This window comes from Eurosta solidaginis, chromosome 4 (assembly GCF_040869045.1).
Source record: "Eurosta solidaginis isolate ZX-2024a chromosome 4, ASM4086904v1, whole genome shotgun sequence".
In the NCBI taxonomy this organism is placed as follows: Eukaryota; Metazoa; Arthropoda; class Insecta; order Diptera; family Tephritidae; genus Eurosta; species Eurosta solidaginis.
The window spans coordinates 226,786,514-226,804,362 of NC_090322.1; the positions used below are offsets into that span (position 1 = coordinate 226,786,514).

The window sequence follows — 17,849 nt, forward strand, 5'->3', positions numbered from 1 at the left end:
AATACAGAAGAAGATTTAATGATGAGCTGTACGAGCTATACGCAGACATCCACATAGTCCAGCGGCTGCGCTAGCTAGGCCATGTTATGCGAATGAAAGATGATGCTCCGGCCAAGAAAGTGTTTCTATCGGAACCCGCCTATGGAAGCAGAGGTAGTGGGCGGCCCCCACTCCGTTGGAAGGACCATGTGGAAAACGATTTAAACTCTCTTGGTGTGACCAATTGGCGCCGGTTGGCGGAGCGAAGGAGCGTGATACGTGCGTTATATCATAAATTAAATAATTTATCCAATGAATTAAATGGCATGAAGTTTGCACTTGAAACTACGCCAACCAATGTAATACAAATTTCACACAAAAACTTAAACGAATCAAAATTTGATTTAAGGCTATAATTAAGTTTTCCTTTTCACACAGGTCCACATGCGAATATCTGTCAAAAACCCTAGAAAAATTTCGCTTTTATCAGCAGATAATATAACATTTTTAAATTTTTTCGTGTTTTTCTATTTTTCGTAAATTATTGAAAATAATTAATGTTTTATTGTCCTGACAGTAAATCCGAGACACCAAGCATAATCGACTGGATTTTCAACTCCATTAGGTATTCAATAAGGCAATAATGGGATAATTAAGAAGTTGTATTTTGTATGAAAGATTGAGTTCAATAAGGTTTTTAGTGTAGAAAACTTGACTAATTATTTCATTTAGCCTCTGTGTGAGGTTTACATAACACATATTTTGGAAAATTCGAGAAAATTTTACGAGTATGAAATTTTGTTACCCAAAATTGAGTACATGGTACAAGTCATGGATCTCTCAAAATTTGCATATCTTTTTTAACCATTTTCCCCACCATACAGATATAAAAACACTTCGAAAAATGTCTACGAATTTTGAGAAACTTATAACTTTTACTTTGACAGACTAAAATTATTTAGGCTATAAAAAAAACTGCATACTCAAAAAAAATTCTGAAAACTCTGAGAAACTTTCTCGAATATTTTCGAAAAAGTTTTTGGGATTGGTTTGCATAGTTTCAGCTACAAACCTGATGGAGGTCTATTTTTAAATTAACGACAATAAAAATAAAAACATTTAGCTGACGAATTTTGGTAAAAAATACCACTGCTATTTTTTTGTTTGCTGCTGTAAATCTGAGTTGAACAGATAACTTGCTGATCTGAAATGAATCTTAGTTTACGTTTATTTTCTGTTTATTTACTTATTAATTCTTCGTTGACAGAATTGATAAATTTTTTCATTACTTAGTATTTTTTTATTTTTTCTAACATTATTTTTATTTGTACAGCAACGCATTGAGCCAAACGCAGACGAATTAAACTAACCAATTGCAAGATAAACAAACTATACTTTATATTGAATATATTTTTTAAATCATTATAATTTTAAGGCATACTCTTACACACATACATACTTTAATAACCACAAAAGAAAGTTGCTATGATTTATTACATTATGTTATACTTATATGAAAATAATTAGTTTATAGCAAAAAAACAAAATTAATGATCAAAGAACCACATTTGAACAAATTTGAAATAGCTTTAGCATATTTATTTATGTATGTTTTAACATATTTACTCAAACATATAAGCAATTAACATGTCTTAAGAACATAATAACTACTAATCAATATAATGATTATATCAATTTTTATAAAATTTCCAATTTAAAATGTATTTCTTTCATATTTGTTTCCCTTTTGGATTTCTTTTTTTACCATTGATCCTTGCTTACCTGATTTAAACGTGCCTTGCTTTACATACATACATACAACTATGGATACAATATAAAACGTTTATAACATTTGAACTAAATATCACCAATACCACCAACATCACCGACACCACAACGACCACAATCCACATGCACCACACATTTCGCTTACTTTTGTTACCGTTATTGAATTATTACTATAAAATATTTATTTGAAATTATGTAAAAAAAAATTAAAATTAAAATATAAACAATGTTACTTATTACAAATTCACTACCCACAACCGTATCCAATCCACAACCCCCCACCATTCCTACTATTACCATTTTGTGCCGTCATATTTTTGTTGTATTAACTTAGGCTGCATGAGCAATCGGATACTTTAATGTAATTTGCGAATGTCACACACCTTTCTTTGTCTATCGCATCCACCAAAAACATCAACATAATGTACTTATGTACATTAAATGCATAAAACAATCAAAGCAACAACAAATAAGCAATAAATCAAACAATAAAATGGTAAATTTCAGAGCTTAGGCTTTTAAAAGTATAATGATATTAAGTTGAGAATCATTATTTAAAAAATAATAATAATTTAAACAAAATTTAAATAAAGCATTGGAATAAATTATTATTAGTTAAAAAAAAAAAGATATTCTAAATTGTCAATACTTTTAACTTTATAATTCTTAATTCGTTCAACAAAATGTTTTAATTTAATACATTTAAAGAAATTTAAGTTCGTTTATATCCGTACAATATATACCTAGCTGTGTATAGAATACGCGTAATTACAAGGTACTCGAAAGGTTCGAGGTATACAATTGTGTATAAATGACCATAAAATTTGTATTTGTAAATAACAAAATTCAAGTTAAAATTTGAGGTCGAGCTGACTGGTGCATTGTATTTCACAGGTTAAACTTACAGCTGACTTTTAAGCTAAGAGAGTTCATGCCCAGCGCGTATTTACAATTCGTACATATTTTCCAAACAAGCTTTGACAGCCAAATGCGTTTTGATACGCCGCATTGTAGCATTAGCATTATTAACCCTAGGACTTATACCCAAGTACAGGTGTGGCCAGTAGCTCCTAAATCGCTAAAGATATTGACTTGCAATTTTTGATCTAGGAAAATGAAGTAAATCTACGTCGATTGGTGTCTTATTTGTCATGCTAGGTCCATGCATTGATGAGATATAAGCTTTCAAAATTGACACCTACGACTTCTTATACCCGGGTACAGGTGTGGCCAGTGGCTTTTTTCTCGTTTTTTCTCATTTTTTGAAGGAAACAAATTTTTATTTATTATTTTCTTTATAAAATATTATTTTATTGACTATTTCTTATAACTAAATATGCAAACAAATTTAAATCATTCAATTGTCTTCATTATTTTCACAAATATTACATGTAAATGTATTTGAAGAATGCTGTATGCATATTGGGCGCTGACATATTCTGCACATGTTACACGTTCGTCTTCTGTGTTGGTCATGGATGTAGCAGAAAAAACAGCTTCCAACCTACTGTTTCTTTGGTTTTGCACCAGCAGCTGCAGACGTTGATGGCCTATTGTCAGCACTTCCTTGCAAGGCCGTACTTATGAAACTCGCGACTGCAATTTTTGTGTTGAAGTTCCGCATCACTTGCTGATTCACCGACCGCTCTTCAATTATGGGCATAGACAGTTCCTTGGCGAGCTGGCTTGGCATTGGTGCATCTGATGTTGGGATTCTTCTCATAATATATGATGTACGCTGCCAATGCCGTCAAATAAATCATATTGAAGAATAGGGACAACGGCCAACGCTTTGTCATCCTTTGGCAAGTATATTCTCCAAGCAATTGGTCCATCACGTCCACTCCTCCTTTTGTCTTGTTATAAAACTCGATCATTTCTGGTTTGCCGCTTTCGCCAATGTGTTCATCGTCATGCATTGATGATAGTAATATAACTGCCTTGTTTTTTTTTTCGGCACATAGGAGCAAATGGATATGTTGGGCCTAAAACTGAATGTACTTGACCTCTCTGCACGATATTTGTGTGCCAACATCTCCTTTGGTACGTAGGGCTTATTTTTCCGCAGAGTTCCAACTGCCGTCAAATTCATGGATGACAAGCTTTCCAGTAGATTTAGGGATGTAAAAAATTGTCCATCGTTATATTTCGGCCGGTTCCATGAAATCGGCTTACTAAATCCTTGACCACGCGTTCACCCTGGTTAGTTTCCCGTCCCGTAGGTGCTTGGCCAGTATATATTTGTCCATGCAGTGGATATGCGTTTTTGGCATCACATACCCACCACACGTTGATACCATATTTTGCCGGTTTCGATGGGATGTATTGCGTGAAACGGGTGCGGCCACTATATGGAAAGAGCTGCTCGTCTACCGTTAGATATTCACTTGGCTTATATGACTGCTCAAAGTTGTAGTTCATCATGGTCCACAGCTCGGATATTGGTGCAGCTTTGTCAGTTACCAAACGTTGTGCCCGTGTGTTGCCATCGTCAAACCTTATAAACCGCAGTATGGCCTGAAAGCGGTTAATGCCCATTGACGCACGATATAATGGACAATTTTCCACCGACCACAAGTCCGGCGCACATTCGGCATTGCTGCGGTTAGCGCCAGTCATAATAAGCACTCCAATGAACGCATACATTTCGCTCAAAGTAACCTTCTTCCATGTTTTTGGTTCCACCTCTGGATGTTTTGCGTTTAATTCCGCATATGTAGCTTCTGCTTTTTTGTTGGTGTAGCGTACTATAATATCCACCATTTCCGGAGTCATAAAACATTTATATGTATTGACTATTGACATCATAGTAGTTGATCTTGCGGGCACACTTCGCAGTCGCAAAATATTTTGTTGCCTAGTTTGGCGTGCAAGTCGTGGCTGTGAGCTCCATATGGTACTATCACGTGCTACGAATTCAGCTGAACGCAAATTAATCTCCTCAGAATCATCTGCAGCATCGGATTCATTGTCAGATTCTTCGTAATCAGCCTCATCTACCTGGGCATTGTCAATTGTGTAATCAGGGTCTTCTACATCCCATTCAACCACGCCATCTGCTACTGCTACCTGTTCGCTTTTATCCCATTCAGGGTCGGAAAATAATTCATCATCTGAGATTTCGTCAAACAGGTTTTGTATGTACTGCTCTTTTTCAGCGTCAGATAATCTATATAAAAATAATTAATTTTTATTCCATTTATGAAATTATATTTGAGTTATTTGTATTTACCTCATATATTGATTCGATGACAAATATTCCATGTTCCTTCTGCTATCCATGTTGTAATATTTTAAATTTTTTCTGACTTGTTATTTTCACAAATATAAATCAACTTGACACTTCAAAAGAACGCTTTACAATGAATATAAACTCGCAAAACCGCCGTTTATATAGCTGCAGCCCTTAAGTTTCTGGAAGCATTTCTTACCTGCCAGGTAGTTGGATTATATCAAATGTTGTTTGTCAGCAAATTCTAGCAAGGGTACAATATAATGTCTTCTTCTAAATAGTTAAGAGTGCGCGAAAAAGGTTGTATTCAAAAAATTCTAACAACAATAGAAATGATTGACTTCTTAGAAATAACTTAGAATGCGCGCAATTCTTAGAAGCAGGCTACAAATATAAGTTTATAACTACTTAAAATGTTCGTAAGACAGTCGGCTACAACATTGCATTAAAAAAATAACTTGTTTCTCAGAAAAAATGAGAAAAAACGGGTAAAACAGGCTACTGGCCACACCTGTACCCGGGTATAAGAAGTCGTAGTAAAAGTTGGGTATAAGTCCTAGGGTTAATGCGGAAATCAACCCAGCATTCTTCGAGAAATTTCACTAAAACAGTGGCAGTGCTGGTTACTTTTCTTTTAGTCTCCTGTATTTTCTACAATAATTGTAGTAAACTAAATTAACCAAAATTTGTAATGTAAGCAAAATTGTTACATGAACGTAAAGGTCGTGGTTCCAGAACTGGTAAACAAACAACCTATGATTCGAACTTTAGCAAATGCTGCCACGTATCCGAATCATTTGCAAAACATATTTCATTTGATATTCATATTGGCACATCTCATAAAAATTTGCAAATATGCGGCATCATTGTTAAATTTTTCTCTCTAACTCGCCACCGGGTAGGAACCTCATAATTAAGCACACTGCCACCCAAATCGGCGAAGTCACTTTATAACATAAAAACAAAAATAAGTATTGTATATAATTAAAACAAGGTGGAAACCTACTTAAAATTATCTTCATAAAATAATATATCACATATTATAGCAAGCGTATATTAAAGGTTATATGACAATATTTTTTTTTTTTATTCTTTTTACGGTAATATAACCTGCGATTTCGTTAATGTATCTTTTTAAACTAGTCAATCTAGAAATTGTAAGTGCTTAAAGGAGATAATATGTACACCCACCACCTGTCTATCAGTGTCCCTCAATTTTTGAGATACCTTGAAGAATTTTGGCGGGTATATTTTGATTTGACATTTGTCGGAACCGACCGGATCGGACCACTATAGCATATAACCCCATACAATCGATTTTTGGCATATTTTCATCAATTTATCAGATGAAAACTTAAAATTTTACCAGATGCTTTCGTATACGGTACATATTGTTGTATAAAAAGTCGTAGAGATACATAAATCATAAATAAAAAAAAAATAAATAAATGTAAGGCGCGACAGCCACCGAAGAGATCTAAGGTCTTCCAATTTGCGTCGTGCTCCTCTTGATTTTCCCTACAAATTGGCCGGACGGGACCTACATGTTTTATGCCAACTCCGAACGGCATCTGCAAGGCAGATGAGTTTTCACTGAGAGCTTTTCATGGCAGAAATACACCCAGGGCGCTTGCCAAACACTGCCGAGGGGCGACCCCGCTTAGAAAAATTTTCTTCTAATTGAAAAACCTTATTTCTAAAATTTTGATGTTGCCTTGCCCGGGCTGTGAACCCAGGGCTTACGGTGTGGTAGGCGAAGCACGCTACCATCACACCACGGTGACCGCCGTATATATCGCGTACAACCGATTGTTAAGATGAGAACATTTCCGTGATGTCTGCTCCATTTTAACAGCTAGAAGCTTCAAATTGCTTACAATGCTTACATATATGGCATCTGTTGTTGTCTGAAAAAATCGTAGAGATTGGTCGTATATATAGTATATATCCCATACAACCTTTTGTTCAGATAAAGGATTAATTGTCATAGCTAACTCTTGTTGGCAACAAGAAACGTGAAACTTTATGTGAGCAATTACCGATCCATTATTTATTTGATTCTAGCAGACCCAGCAAACGTTGCTCTGCCCTAGCTTTGATCTATCTGCATAACTGTTAAGCAGTTTTTACCTCTTACTCTCCTTTCTCCTCTCTCGCCCTTTCCCTTATCTTTTTATTCACTCTTTCTCCTGCCTTTCTCTTTTTCTGCGTCTCTTTCCACATTTCCGTCTTTTCCTTCACTTCTTTTGCGCTCCATCTATCCATATCTCTCTATCTTCTTCCTACTCTAACTCTATCTCTTTCTCCTTCACTCTTTTCTCTTCCCTCTAGTTCTTCTCGTTCTTCTCCATCCCTTTTTCCTAGTCCCAGTCCCACCCCAAGTCTAAGTCCTAGGCCTAGCCCCAGTCCCATTTTCTATTCCAGTTCCAATCCCAGTCCCAGTCTAAGTCCCAGTTTCAGTTCCAAATCCAGTCCCAGTCACAGTCGGTCCCTGCTAAATTTTCAGAAAAAAAGTGTCATAAATACTAATTCAGGGCCTATATGCCCAATTTCAGGTAAATCGAACCAAGAACAGAATTTGTTCGAAAAGATCGGTCCCTGGTCCTCTTCCCGGAAAACCTGTTTCGTAAATACTAATCTAGGCAGAAGGCTACCTATATATCAAATTTCAGGCAAATAGATCCGTGAATATAATTTGTTTGAATAGAAAGGTCCCTGGTCCACTTCACGGAAATAAACTTCACAGGAACGCTATTCTATCTTTCAATTTCGATCAAACTGCACACGGTGTGAAAATTTGATTGAAGTCGATTAAGTAGCTTAGGAGTCCATCCCATAAAAACAACGTGACACGAAATTTATAAAGTTAAGATTTACCGTGAATGTCGCTTAAGTATGTACATATATTCTTAATATACAGCCGATTATTCGGATATTACGAATGGGATCAGCCTCCATTCATGAAAGGTATGAAGTCTTCGCCACAGCCGAAGACAATCCCGTGCTTCTTTATTTTATTCCGTTTGATATGAAAAAGTTGTCGATTTGGTGAGAGAATATTCCGACGGCTGATTGGATTATCACCCTATCTCCACTGCTAGCTCGGAAATGCCCTATCTGAGAATATTTTTATAAACTCGCCATCTCTGAATTTGGTAAAAGAATTCCCTTTCTCAGGATTTGTTTCATAAATGCCCCAGCTATTGTCGAATTTAAGTTCAGATATGTAGGATGTTATTGAAACCAATTCTGAAGCGGGTTATTTTTGAAAAATATTCTCAGATAGGGCGTTTCCAAACTGACAGTGGATATAGGGTGATATTCCACCTAGCAGTTGATTTGAAAATTAAAAGCAATCGCTGTGAAAAACCTAAAAATTCAAATATAAATATATCCCACTGAGAAAGCCTATCTGAACCATTGTGGATAAAATAAAACAAGTGTGATATCTTATCCGTCGAAGAGATACAGAATGAGACAGCGATAGTCAATAAAAAATCAGGTGATCTATTCTATTTGTAATTTTGACGTCTATGGAGAAGTTATCACACTTGTCTTATCCACAATGATCTGAACTCGAGTTAGGTTGTTTCACCTCATTGACACACATTTGTATAACTGAGCAAGTGTGCACGCCCCTACATTAGAGGAAGCAAATATTGCTATTTACACCAAACATATATAACACAGCCGGGTATAAAACTTTATTTTAAAGGTTAAACTAACAAATTATTTAAAAAAAAACAAAAACAAAATTAAATAATTAAAACACAAAATACTCAAATTGGTTATTTTCAATTAAATTAGCTGTAAGAATTTATGTTAGTAATTGTTATACCAAAATACAATAATTGGATCATTTGTTACACATAATTGGCGTCTATTAGACTATAACGTATTTATGTGTATATATTATATCATATAATTTTAATAAAAAATATGCATACATATATATATACAAAAGTCAGCATTTATGCTTTTTACTCATCAAATCTTTTCTTTATGTCTTCTTATATACGTCATCAAACTCTGCATAAAAAATACATTAATCACCTGCTCCTGCTCCTGCTCCTGCTCCTGCTCTCATCATCATCCACAACCACATCCACTGTGCGCGTGTGTTTTGCGTATCTTTCTCGCTTTCTCCTCTCTATGCGCACCTAACCACCCCCAATATCGCTAAAATAATTGCAACATTTATAACAAAAAAAAAATCATGACATAAAAATCACACCAACAAAATTAAATTCCATAAAATAGCTACGAAACTGGATTATCGTCGCCCGTACGCAGCGGTTATCTGAAACGAAAAACCTATCTAAGTCTACACTAAATACAAAAAACAAAAAAAAAATAAAAATAATCTTAAAATAAAACAAATCGCTGTGCTAAAAACGATTGATATTCTAAATAGCGCGCCTGTGAAGCAGCGGAACACAAGAAAAGAAATTTTGGGATACAAATTTTAATTAATAAATTTAAATTAAAACTTATAACGTCCAACTAAATTCTTGATATATGGCAACTAAAATTTTGAAAAAATCAAAACAAAAAAGTGTCACGCAGTCTTTGAAGCTTAGCGCTCATCAACGAAACGTCAGTTATGTTCCCCCACAGGACCGCTCGCACGCGTCAATGTTTGTCCAGCGTCATCACCAGCCGAATTTAGCTTAGATATGCAGCACCTAACTCCCCACATCTTGAAGAGTATAAATAGATTAGTCAATGAGCAAAGTTTGCCTCGCTTAGAGAGAGCGCCTAATAATCTGCATAAGAATTTAAAATCAGCAAAAAAAAACACTATAACTGTATATCTACTACCTGACTAAATAATCCTATATAGTGTAACTACTATTTATGACAGAACGCAGTCTTAGTTAGTGTACGTAGTAATAGAGGATTGATTGATTGTTATGAAGCAAGAGCTCAGCATTGTACACTAACCGAATCATTTGCATTCGACTAATTGCATTATTTAGTGCAGCATTAGAACTAAAGCGAATTGAATGCATAAAAGAAAATCATTATAATAATAAAACATTGACGTAAAATGCGCCTAATGTGTCACGTGGTAAGTAAAATTATTATGAAAAATTGTATGTCGTCAATGAGAGTGCAAAACGACGTAATTAATTGTATAAGAGACTTTAATCACCTTAACAGGCAGCGCGTTAATGCTGATCAACTGGTTAGATAAAACCTGATGCTTAGATCAAATACCGTGAGACTTTTGAAAGTCCATACAAACAAACAGTAAAGCGAATATATTTTGTAATTATCTCCTAGAATCGGAGACCTTGCGAACTGCTTAGCTGTTTAAAAAAAAATTTATTTTTTTAATTCTAAAGACCCGAATACATGCGACCTTTGCGTCGTTTTGGCGTTGGCGAAAGAACGCATGTTGAAAATTTTGCTGCCATAATGGACGCAAAAGGAAAACTCAAATTTTAATTTTTTCATTAAAAAATATAAATAAAAATTTTTTTCGTTCAAAAAAAAAAATTGAACATTGAATAAAACTTGTTGAAAATAGAAGAAATGGGTTCAAAATTGGAAAGCTACAAAGAAATAAACCTGATAACACTGTCAAAACATAAGTTCTTGGGCCTTAATTTTTAAAGGGATTTTCGTTAAAAAAAAAAGAAAAGGAAAACCGAAAAATTAAATAAATTAAGATTTTTTAATGGCTTTCACAGATGACCGACCCTTCTTACGGAGTGTTAAGAGTCATATTAAAAAAATATTACATAGGTATCTTGTGTGAATTGTCTAACGAGAAAACTAACGAGATCATGAGCAGCCTGATTGATTTATGATACATTTTCTGAAAACATCATGCAAAGAGAAATTTATAATAAAAAATTTGATACGTCAATTTTTTATTTCAAAGCCCAAACATGGATTTTAAGATTGGTTTTATCCTTACGTTTTTTGATAAAAATTGCCAACTGAAAGGTAGCCACCCCAGCTGTAGCTATTTAAAAAACCGTTGCTTGGCAATGATGAAGTTTCGAATAAGACCGATCTCGACACTAGATAAGTTCTTCAGAGACCCTAGTAAGGCGAGACCGAAATACTTTCGCATAGCTCTGGAAAAAGCTGGACTGCCGAGCAGGAAGTGTTTCGATGATTTCAAATCGTCTCGTTTTTTCATATATTGAGACGTACCGCATGGAATTCCACTTGAAAATGAGCCGTCAAAACCCCAATAACCATTAAAAGATAAAGCCTTGCTGAACTCAATAATTTCAGCAAGCCGCTTGCTATACACTTCCAGTTTTTGTTTAACTGACTCGAGCCCATCTAAAGAAGAGCACATCACGGACAACCAGGGATACACCGTGTTCCATACAGACATAGGAGTTCCGCGGCCCAGGTGCCATGTATATTGCTATGTCGCGGGAACTAGATGATATTAATAGTTAAAATAGTTCTACGCAGCCACAAGCGGGGTCAGGCATTTCACACAACCCTCGATCGCACCACAGTTGAGCTAAGGGCTTTAATTGCTGCATGGCTGTAGGAGTAGATGTTGAATTCTGTAACCGTAGTAGCACTTGGACGACCTTGCAGTGTTCACACAACTTAGACTTGCTGCCTACGTTGGGACTCTGACAGAAAACTTCAGCACCGACCTTCCCGACCAACTTCGCCGTGCTAAGTGCGTCCCCTCATACTACTACCCCATAGAGAAAAATCGGCTTAGCTATCATCGACGAGAGTCCCCAGCTTTTACCGTTGGTCCAAGATAACGGAACTGAGCTTATCAGCCATATTTTCTCTATAGGACAGTTTCCCGTCCAATAAAATATAAAAATAAAAATTAAAAGTTCTTTGTGCGATATACGTCCCAGGAGATTAAGGCGGAGCTTCTCTTCCAAATTGCGTCGTTTTAATGTTCCTTACACAGTGGCGGGACGGTATCTACATGTTTTATGCCGACTCCGAACGACATTTGCAAGGCAGATGAGCTTTCACTGAAAAGCTCTTCATGACATAAATACACTCGGAGTGTTTTTCAAATCACTTACTAGGGGCGACCCCGATTAGAAAAATTTTTTTCTAATTGAAAAAACTTTTTCCACACTTTTGATGTTACTTTGCCACGGAGATGGACCCAGGATCCGTGGTGTGCTAGGCATAGCACGCTACCACCACACTGCGACGGCCGTCTGTCCAATATGATGTCCATATTCTTAACCCTAGCAAAAAGTGCCATCGGTATTCTCCCAAAAGAGGGTGTTGTGAAAAAGGAACCTTGTATTTTCGCGTAAAGAGAACCAGCTCCGCTTTTCCTTGGTTGATTGCCAGTCCACATGACTCACCCCGTGAAGGGATAATCATACATATTATTTCTAATTGCTGTTTTTATGTACGGGTCCCTTTTTCGCTCTTATTTGGAATCCAAATCTATAAATACAGTTTTGGTTGTAAAGATGGAGATTCGGTCCATTAGCGGGCTTTGGGAAATTTTGGTCGTAGTGCTTTTGTTTAGCTATATTTTATTCGAATAGTTTGTTAAAAATAAACGATTCTGAGCACACAAAAAAATCTATTTGTACTATGGCACTATTGTGAATATTTTCACTGCAGTACCTGTAGTTGCTACCATACGCCAGATGGCAGCGCAAGCTGTAAGTTTTAATTTACTGATAGAACAGCTGATTTCTGTTGATATTTGATAAGAGACTTTTATATTGGTTGCGCAAGATGCGCACGGGTCCGGATCGTCAATTAAATATTTGTTTTAATGCTTTATTTCAATAGTTTTGTGAAGTATTATACCCGATCATTAGCCCAGTGCTATACTGCACTAAAATAATTAAAGATGCCTCCGATCTCGAGTATTTTCCCCCCTTCGAGGGGCTATTATCTGAAAAAAAAGCCTAGCCTTCATTTTAAGGACTACCCAGTTCCTTTTTAAGGTTACTATTTATGTCCCATCCTTTTTCTCTCTTTCTAAACTCGTTGAAGATTATGAGCCGGATACGCTGCCATATGGAACACTCTTTTTAACGCAGTCGGAAAATAACATATCAAATTGACTAATTTCTGTTGTTCGTTTTGCACTTTCACCGGCTTCCCTTATTGGTATTGCGGGTATTTAAGTCGGTCTGGTTATCAAGTTAACAGGGTGAACATTTTTTCCCATACATAGCTTGTTTTTTTTTTTAAATAAATAAACAATTTGAACACATTAGATGATGACCTGATAGCCAGGCCAATAAGAATACGCCATTTATTTCTTAATTTTCTATAAACTCTGATAGATTATAAATATCAGTAAGTACATAGTTTTAGAACAGTCATATAATAATACAATAATTAGAAAATAGTATGTAGAGTTAGTTAACCTATGGCAAGTATATAAAACGTGTTAATTATTTACTTAATTGCAATTATTAATACATTAAGAAAAATTTGTGTCATGTCCGCCCAACGTGAATACCCGAATAACTTGACCGAAATCGCTCTGTGAGTTGTCAATTTAGTTCCGGTTACTATTTAAGCGGACACTGTGAGCAGGGACCTTGGTTGCTGAGCTAAAGAATGGCTGCTTAATCTTGTTTAGGTTAATACAAAATTTCAAGTAGACAAAATAGTTCCACAAATTTCAAATTTGCAGCTCTCAAACTGTCAAACGCCCGATTTGCCCCTTCATTCAGGGATGACGTTACGTTTTCCCATACCCAAAATTTTAATATCCCGCGTACAAGATTAACTAAAAATATAGAGCGAGTCACCTGGTGTGATACTTTACTTGATTTCTGATCAATAAATACTGACGGATCTGGTGGAGTGCCCAACTTCATGCCACCCAGCATTTATTGAAATAACCATTCATACGTATGTTACATGTCGGTAATTTTTCCTATGTCTTCTACAGAGATTTGATCTACAGTGATATTATAGAACTCCTGGTAGGTCTAAAGCTATTCAGATAGGATAGCACATAGTATTTCACTAAATATAAAAAAACATGCTGACAGCACTGGACTATTGGCACTAGAGAAGTAAAATAATGTTTATGTCAAACCCCCTTACCGAAAACCTTTCAGAGCTCAAGAATGATATATTAAAGGGATTTTACGAAATATTTAAGCTAAGCGATAACGATATAATCGGACAAGTACCTTCCTACTATAATTTTCATTGGTTAATTCATGGGATGTGGTATCAAAGGTGCCTATTCGTTATGATTGGAGTCAGCGAAGACTAGCCATACCAACAAAACAAGCAGTCAATTTCTGCATACTGCATACTCATACCTTCGTCGACGTCACTTTCCTAGAAGCTCTAGGTGTAGTCCCGAAGACTTTCTGACGGGTGTTTTTGTCGCGCTATGATTCAGAGCTACACCAAAAAATCAACTTGAAACGTTAGGTAGTAACTATTCGGCCAAGGATGCCGCCCCCGAAATCATAAGCAGTCTAAATGCGTATCATTGCGTAACTCATGGGTGAAAATTGTATAATCATTGGCGCATCTACATAGTTTAAACTTTAGAAGGACCGCGGATTAAAATTTTAAAATGTAGACCAAAATTTGCAGACGTTTGTGTTCGAGACATTGACTTAAATAATCTTCGTTTCCGTCCATATGATATAAGAGCTCATTAGCTCAGTTTACAGACTAGTTCGACTATACCCTACGTTAAGGTAGTAGAACACCCGGTCATTTGTTCGAATGTCTTTAGAAAGCTTTTGCTTCACCACTTTGAGTGTTCTTGCGAAAGACACAGCCTCACCTGGTTAAAATATGTGCCTACGTATTCACATTTGTGACAGGAGCCGTAACGTGTAGGTCATATTTAAACATGGTTGATGGGCTATATCTAATGTGATTCACTCCATGGGACTAGTTGAGGATAGGGCCGCCAACTTTTCGAAATGTCAAACCGGGAGATTTGGGTGTTGAATAATGACGTGTGCAAATCAAAATTAAGATTTCAGACGCTATTTTATAGTTAAGAAAATAAAGTGATTTTTCAAACCCTTCTCATACGTGTTGAAGATATGTATATGCAACTTAAGTATGAGGTGGGGATCATTTCAAAGAAGAATTTAAACCACTGGAGCCTACTAAACGATTTTGCATCACTGATTTCGCTTTATATTTCCAGATATTCGCTTATTCTTTCGGGATATACAATTATTGAAAAAATCGGCACCGTTTACCCGAAACTTGCTTTTTTAATAACTTGAAACAATATGAAGCATGTTCGACTTGGGGCATTGTATTTAAATCCATTGTTCTTTATTAATTTTTTGAACAAATTATGTGAAGTGAGCATTTAAATTTATTATATAACTTTTCTTTAAGTGTTTTGTTTTAATAAGTTGGTGAATTTGGTGATGCGAAATCTGTGTTAAGCTGGCATTGAAAGCGTCTGTTTTCTCAAATACCTTTCGAAAGGGTAGAAAGTGTTAAATTTCGCAATTGGATTTGTATAACAGACAGTGATGCACATCCCTTGATACCCCTTTCGACAATATCGTACCAATTTTCTAGATGAACAATAAACAGTGGGTTGGGTCGATTTGTATGGACGAAAGTTAACCGATATCGCGCCATCGATTTTTCGATAGGATTTGGTCTCAGGAAAAAATAGCTCCACTACGCATACCCAAAAAAATTATTTTCGAGCCTGTGAAAAAAGTAGATTTCTTCTAAATCTCCATAAACGATTTTTTTTTTTTTCAAAACACTGCATTTACCAATTTTGCATTGCCAATTGACACAAAAAAAAATACAAAAAAAAATGATTTGGAGCCTTGAAAATTAAAAAAAAATGCATAAAAAATCGAAAAAATCAATGGAATTTCGGAGGCTCGAAATTTTTTTTTTTTTTGGTGTACCTAGTGGAAAATCGATGGCGCGATAACGGTTAATAAATCGACCCAGTTTGCTAGACAGTCTTAAAAGAGTAGAAAATATAGTAACGGGCCGAACGCCGCCGCCGCCGTGCCTATATTTTTGACATTCTGCGGCGCCGGCGGCGTATATCTCTAATATGGGAGAGGTATACAGTTTTTCGCGTTTGGTGAGCATCGCGATTTTTTGAGTTGGTCGCTGTATTCATCTAGGTGTGCGATATATATCATCAATTGGAAGCTCCTGTAATAGATACACAGATAATTCTCAGATAGCGAACTTGCCAATAGGACCAATAATGCGCGCAGGTATATGTAAACATATTATATATATATATATATATATATATGTACATATATACAATAACAATCTATAATTATTTGATAATATTTTTATATATTTTCAATAATAAGTAAACAAACTAAACTATTTTATTTCAGAAAATACATTGAAAGACTACTTTGTATTTGCATCTTATAGGTACCTGGCAAGAAAGACTATTTCATCCTGTTGTATGATGGTTTTTCAATCAACCTAATTTCTAAATGTATGTTAAATCGATTAAAATGAAAAAAGGAACGTGAAAAACAAATGAGAAAAGTTTAGCAAAAAAAAAACAGCTAACAGAATAAGAAAATATTTTTGAAAAAACTTTATTATAAAATTTTAATAATGCTTCGTACAGAACACACACAAATTCTGTAGAGAAATCATTTCTAGGACGAAAATTGAAGGCAATTTCAAAAATGATTCTTTCAGTATACAAAAAAATATTTCAACATTGTTGTCTTGATATTGTAGTTGTAAAATTAAAACACATACAAATTTTCATGATATACATACATACATATATACATGACATACATATGTATGTATGCACACACATGCATACATGTAAACATAAAAAACAAAAAAACCTATGACAAAGAACAAAGTTCAAATTGTATTTATTAGCAAATTAACAAAGTTACTCAAATTACAAAAAAACAATTAAATTTATACATACTCATACGCATACACACATACAATCATATACATTAAAGGAAATAAAATAAAAACTTGAGTATTTAATATGAAACAGCTGTGAATAAAGTGACAAAAATTTGAGACAACTTTTAAAAATAAATTCCAAACAGAAACAAATCTAAACAATTGTAGAAAAAAAAAAAAACAAAAAAAAAAAAAAAAAATACACGCTTCTATTCGGAAAAGAAATTAATGTTCTAAAATTGCATTATGAAAATGCTTGAAATTTATTTAAAAAAATTTACAAGTTTTGGCAAAAACCACCAAAATTCAACAAAACGAAAAGACAAAAGCTATTGCGCTTACTTAGCTAAAGCAGAGGTTTTAGTTAACAAAAACAAACATTATAAAAAAATTGGAAAATGAAAGCAAAAAATTTTAAAATTGTGTGAATACCATTAGAAAACTGTAAAAATTTCAATTAAAAAATTTTTAGACGAATAAAAAACAATATTACTATTAGATCTCTCTCTTTCGCCGTGATAGCGTTTGAAAAGCATTATGCATTTACATTTGTGTGAGTGTTTTAAAGTAAACGAATTATAATTGTTGTTGTGTGTATACTTTTAGCTTTAAGTGTTAGCCAGCTGAGCAAATTAAAATAATAAAGTAAAAAATTATTTATAAAATGGATATGGAAATTGAGTATTTTCTATTTTAGGTGCTTCATTGTATACGTGTTTTCTCTAACTGTACTAGTACTCGCTGATTTTATGAGCTGCCTAAAAGTAGACTACATAAATATAAACTTCATAGCAAAACACTTTTCACTGCATATAATCTGCCTCAATTTTAGTTGAAACAAAGAGAATAAATACAATAAGAGCCGTCACTCGTTATTTTGTGGCGATTATCTCACTGGAAATTGAAAAAATTGATGCCGAATGTTTTCTGAGAGGGACATTTTTAATTGTCTCGCATTTGTCCATGCCGTGTAGGCCCCTTGTGC

At 34.9% G+C, this 17,849-nt stretch overlaps 1 protein-coding gene across 9 annotated transcripts in view; it reads left to right on the forward strand.

Annotated features, from left to right (window-relative positions):
- Positions 1-17,533, forward strand: part of LOC137251044 (protein retinal degeneration B-like) — a 140,240-nt gene extending 122,707 nt beyond the window's left edge. For 5 of the 9 annotated variants that reach the window (XM_067784920.1, XM_067784928.1, XM_067784925.1 and 2 more), the window contains one exon: positions 9,260-10,070. In XM_067784920.1, coding sequence (XP_067641021.1) covers positions 9,260-9,332 — 73 coding nt within the window. In that variant the 3' untranslated portion in view covers positions 9,333-10,070. Of the gene's footprint in view, positions 1-1,312; positions 1,686-2,101; positions 2,264-9,259; positions 10,071-16,314 lie in introns of those variants that run through there. The other 4 variants (XR_010953154.1, XM_067784926.1, XM_067784924.1 and 1 more) reach the window with 4 other exon arrangements.
- Positions 17,534-17,849: the final 316 nt, after the last annotated feature.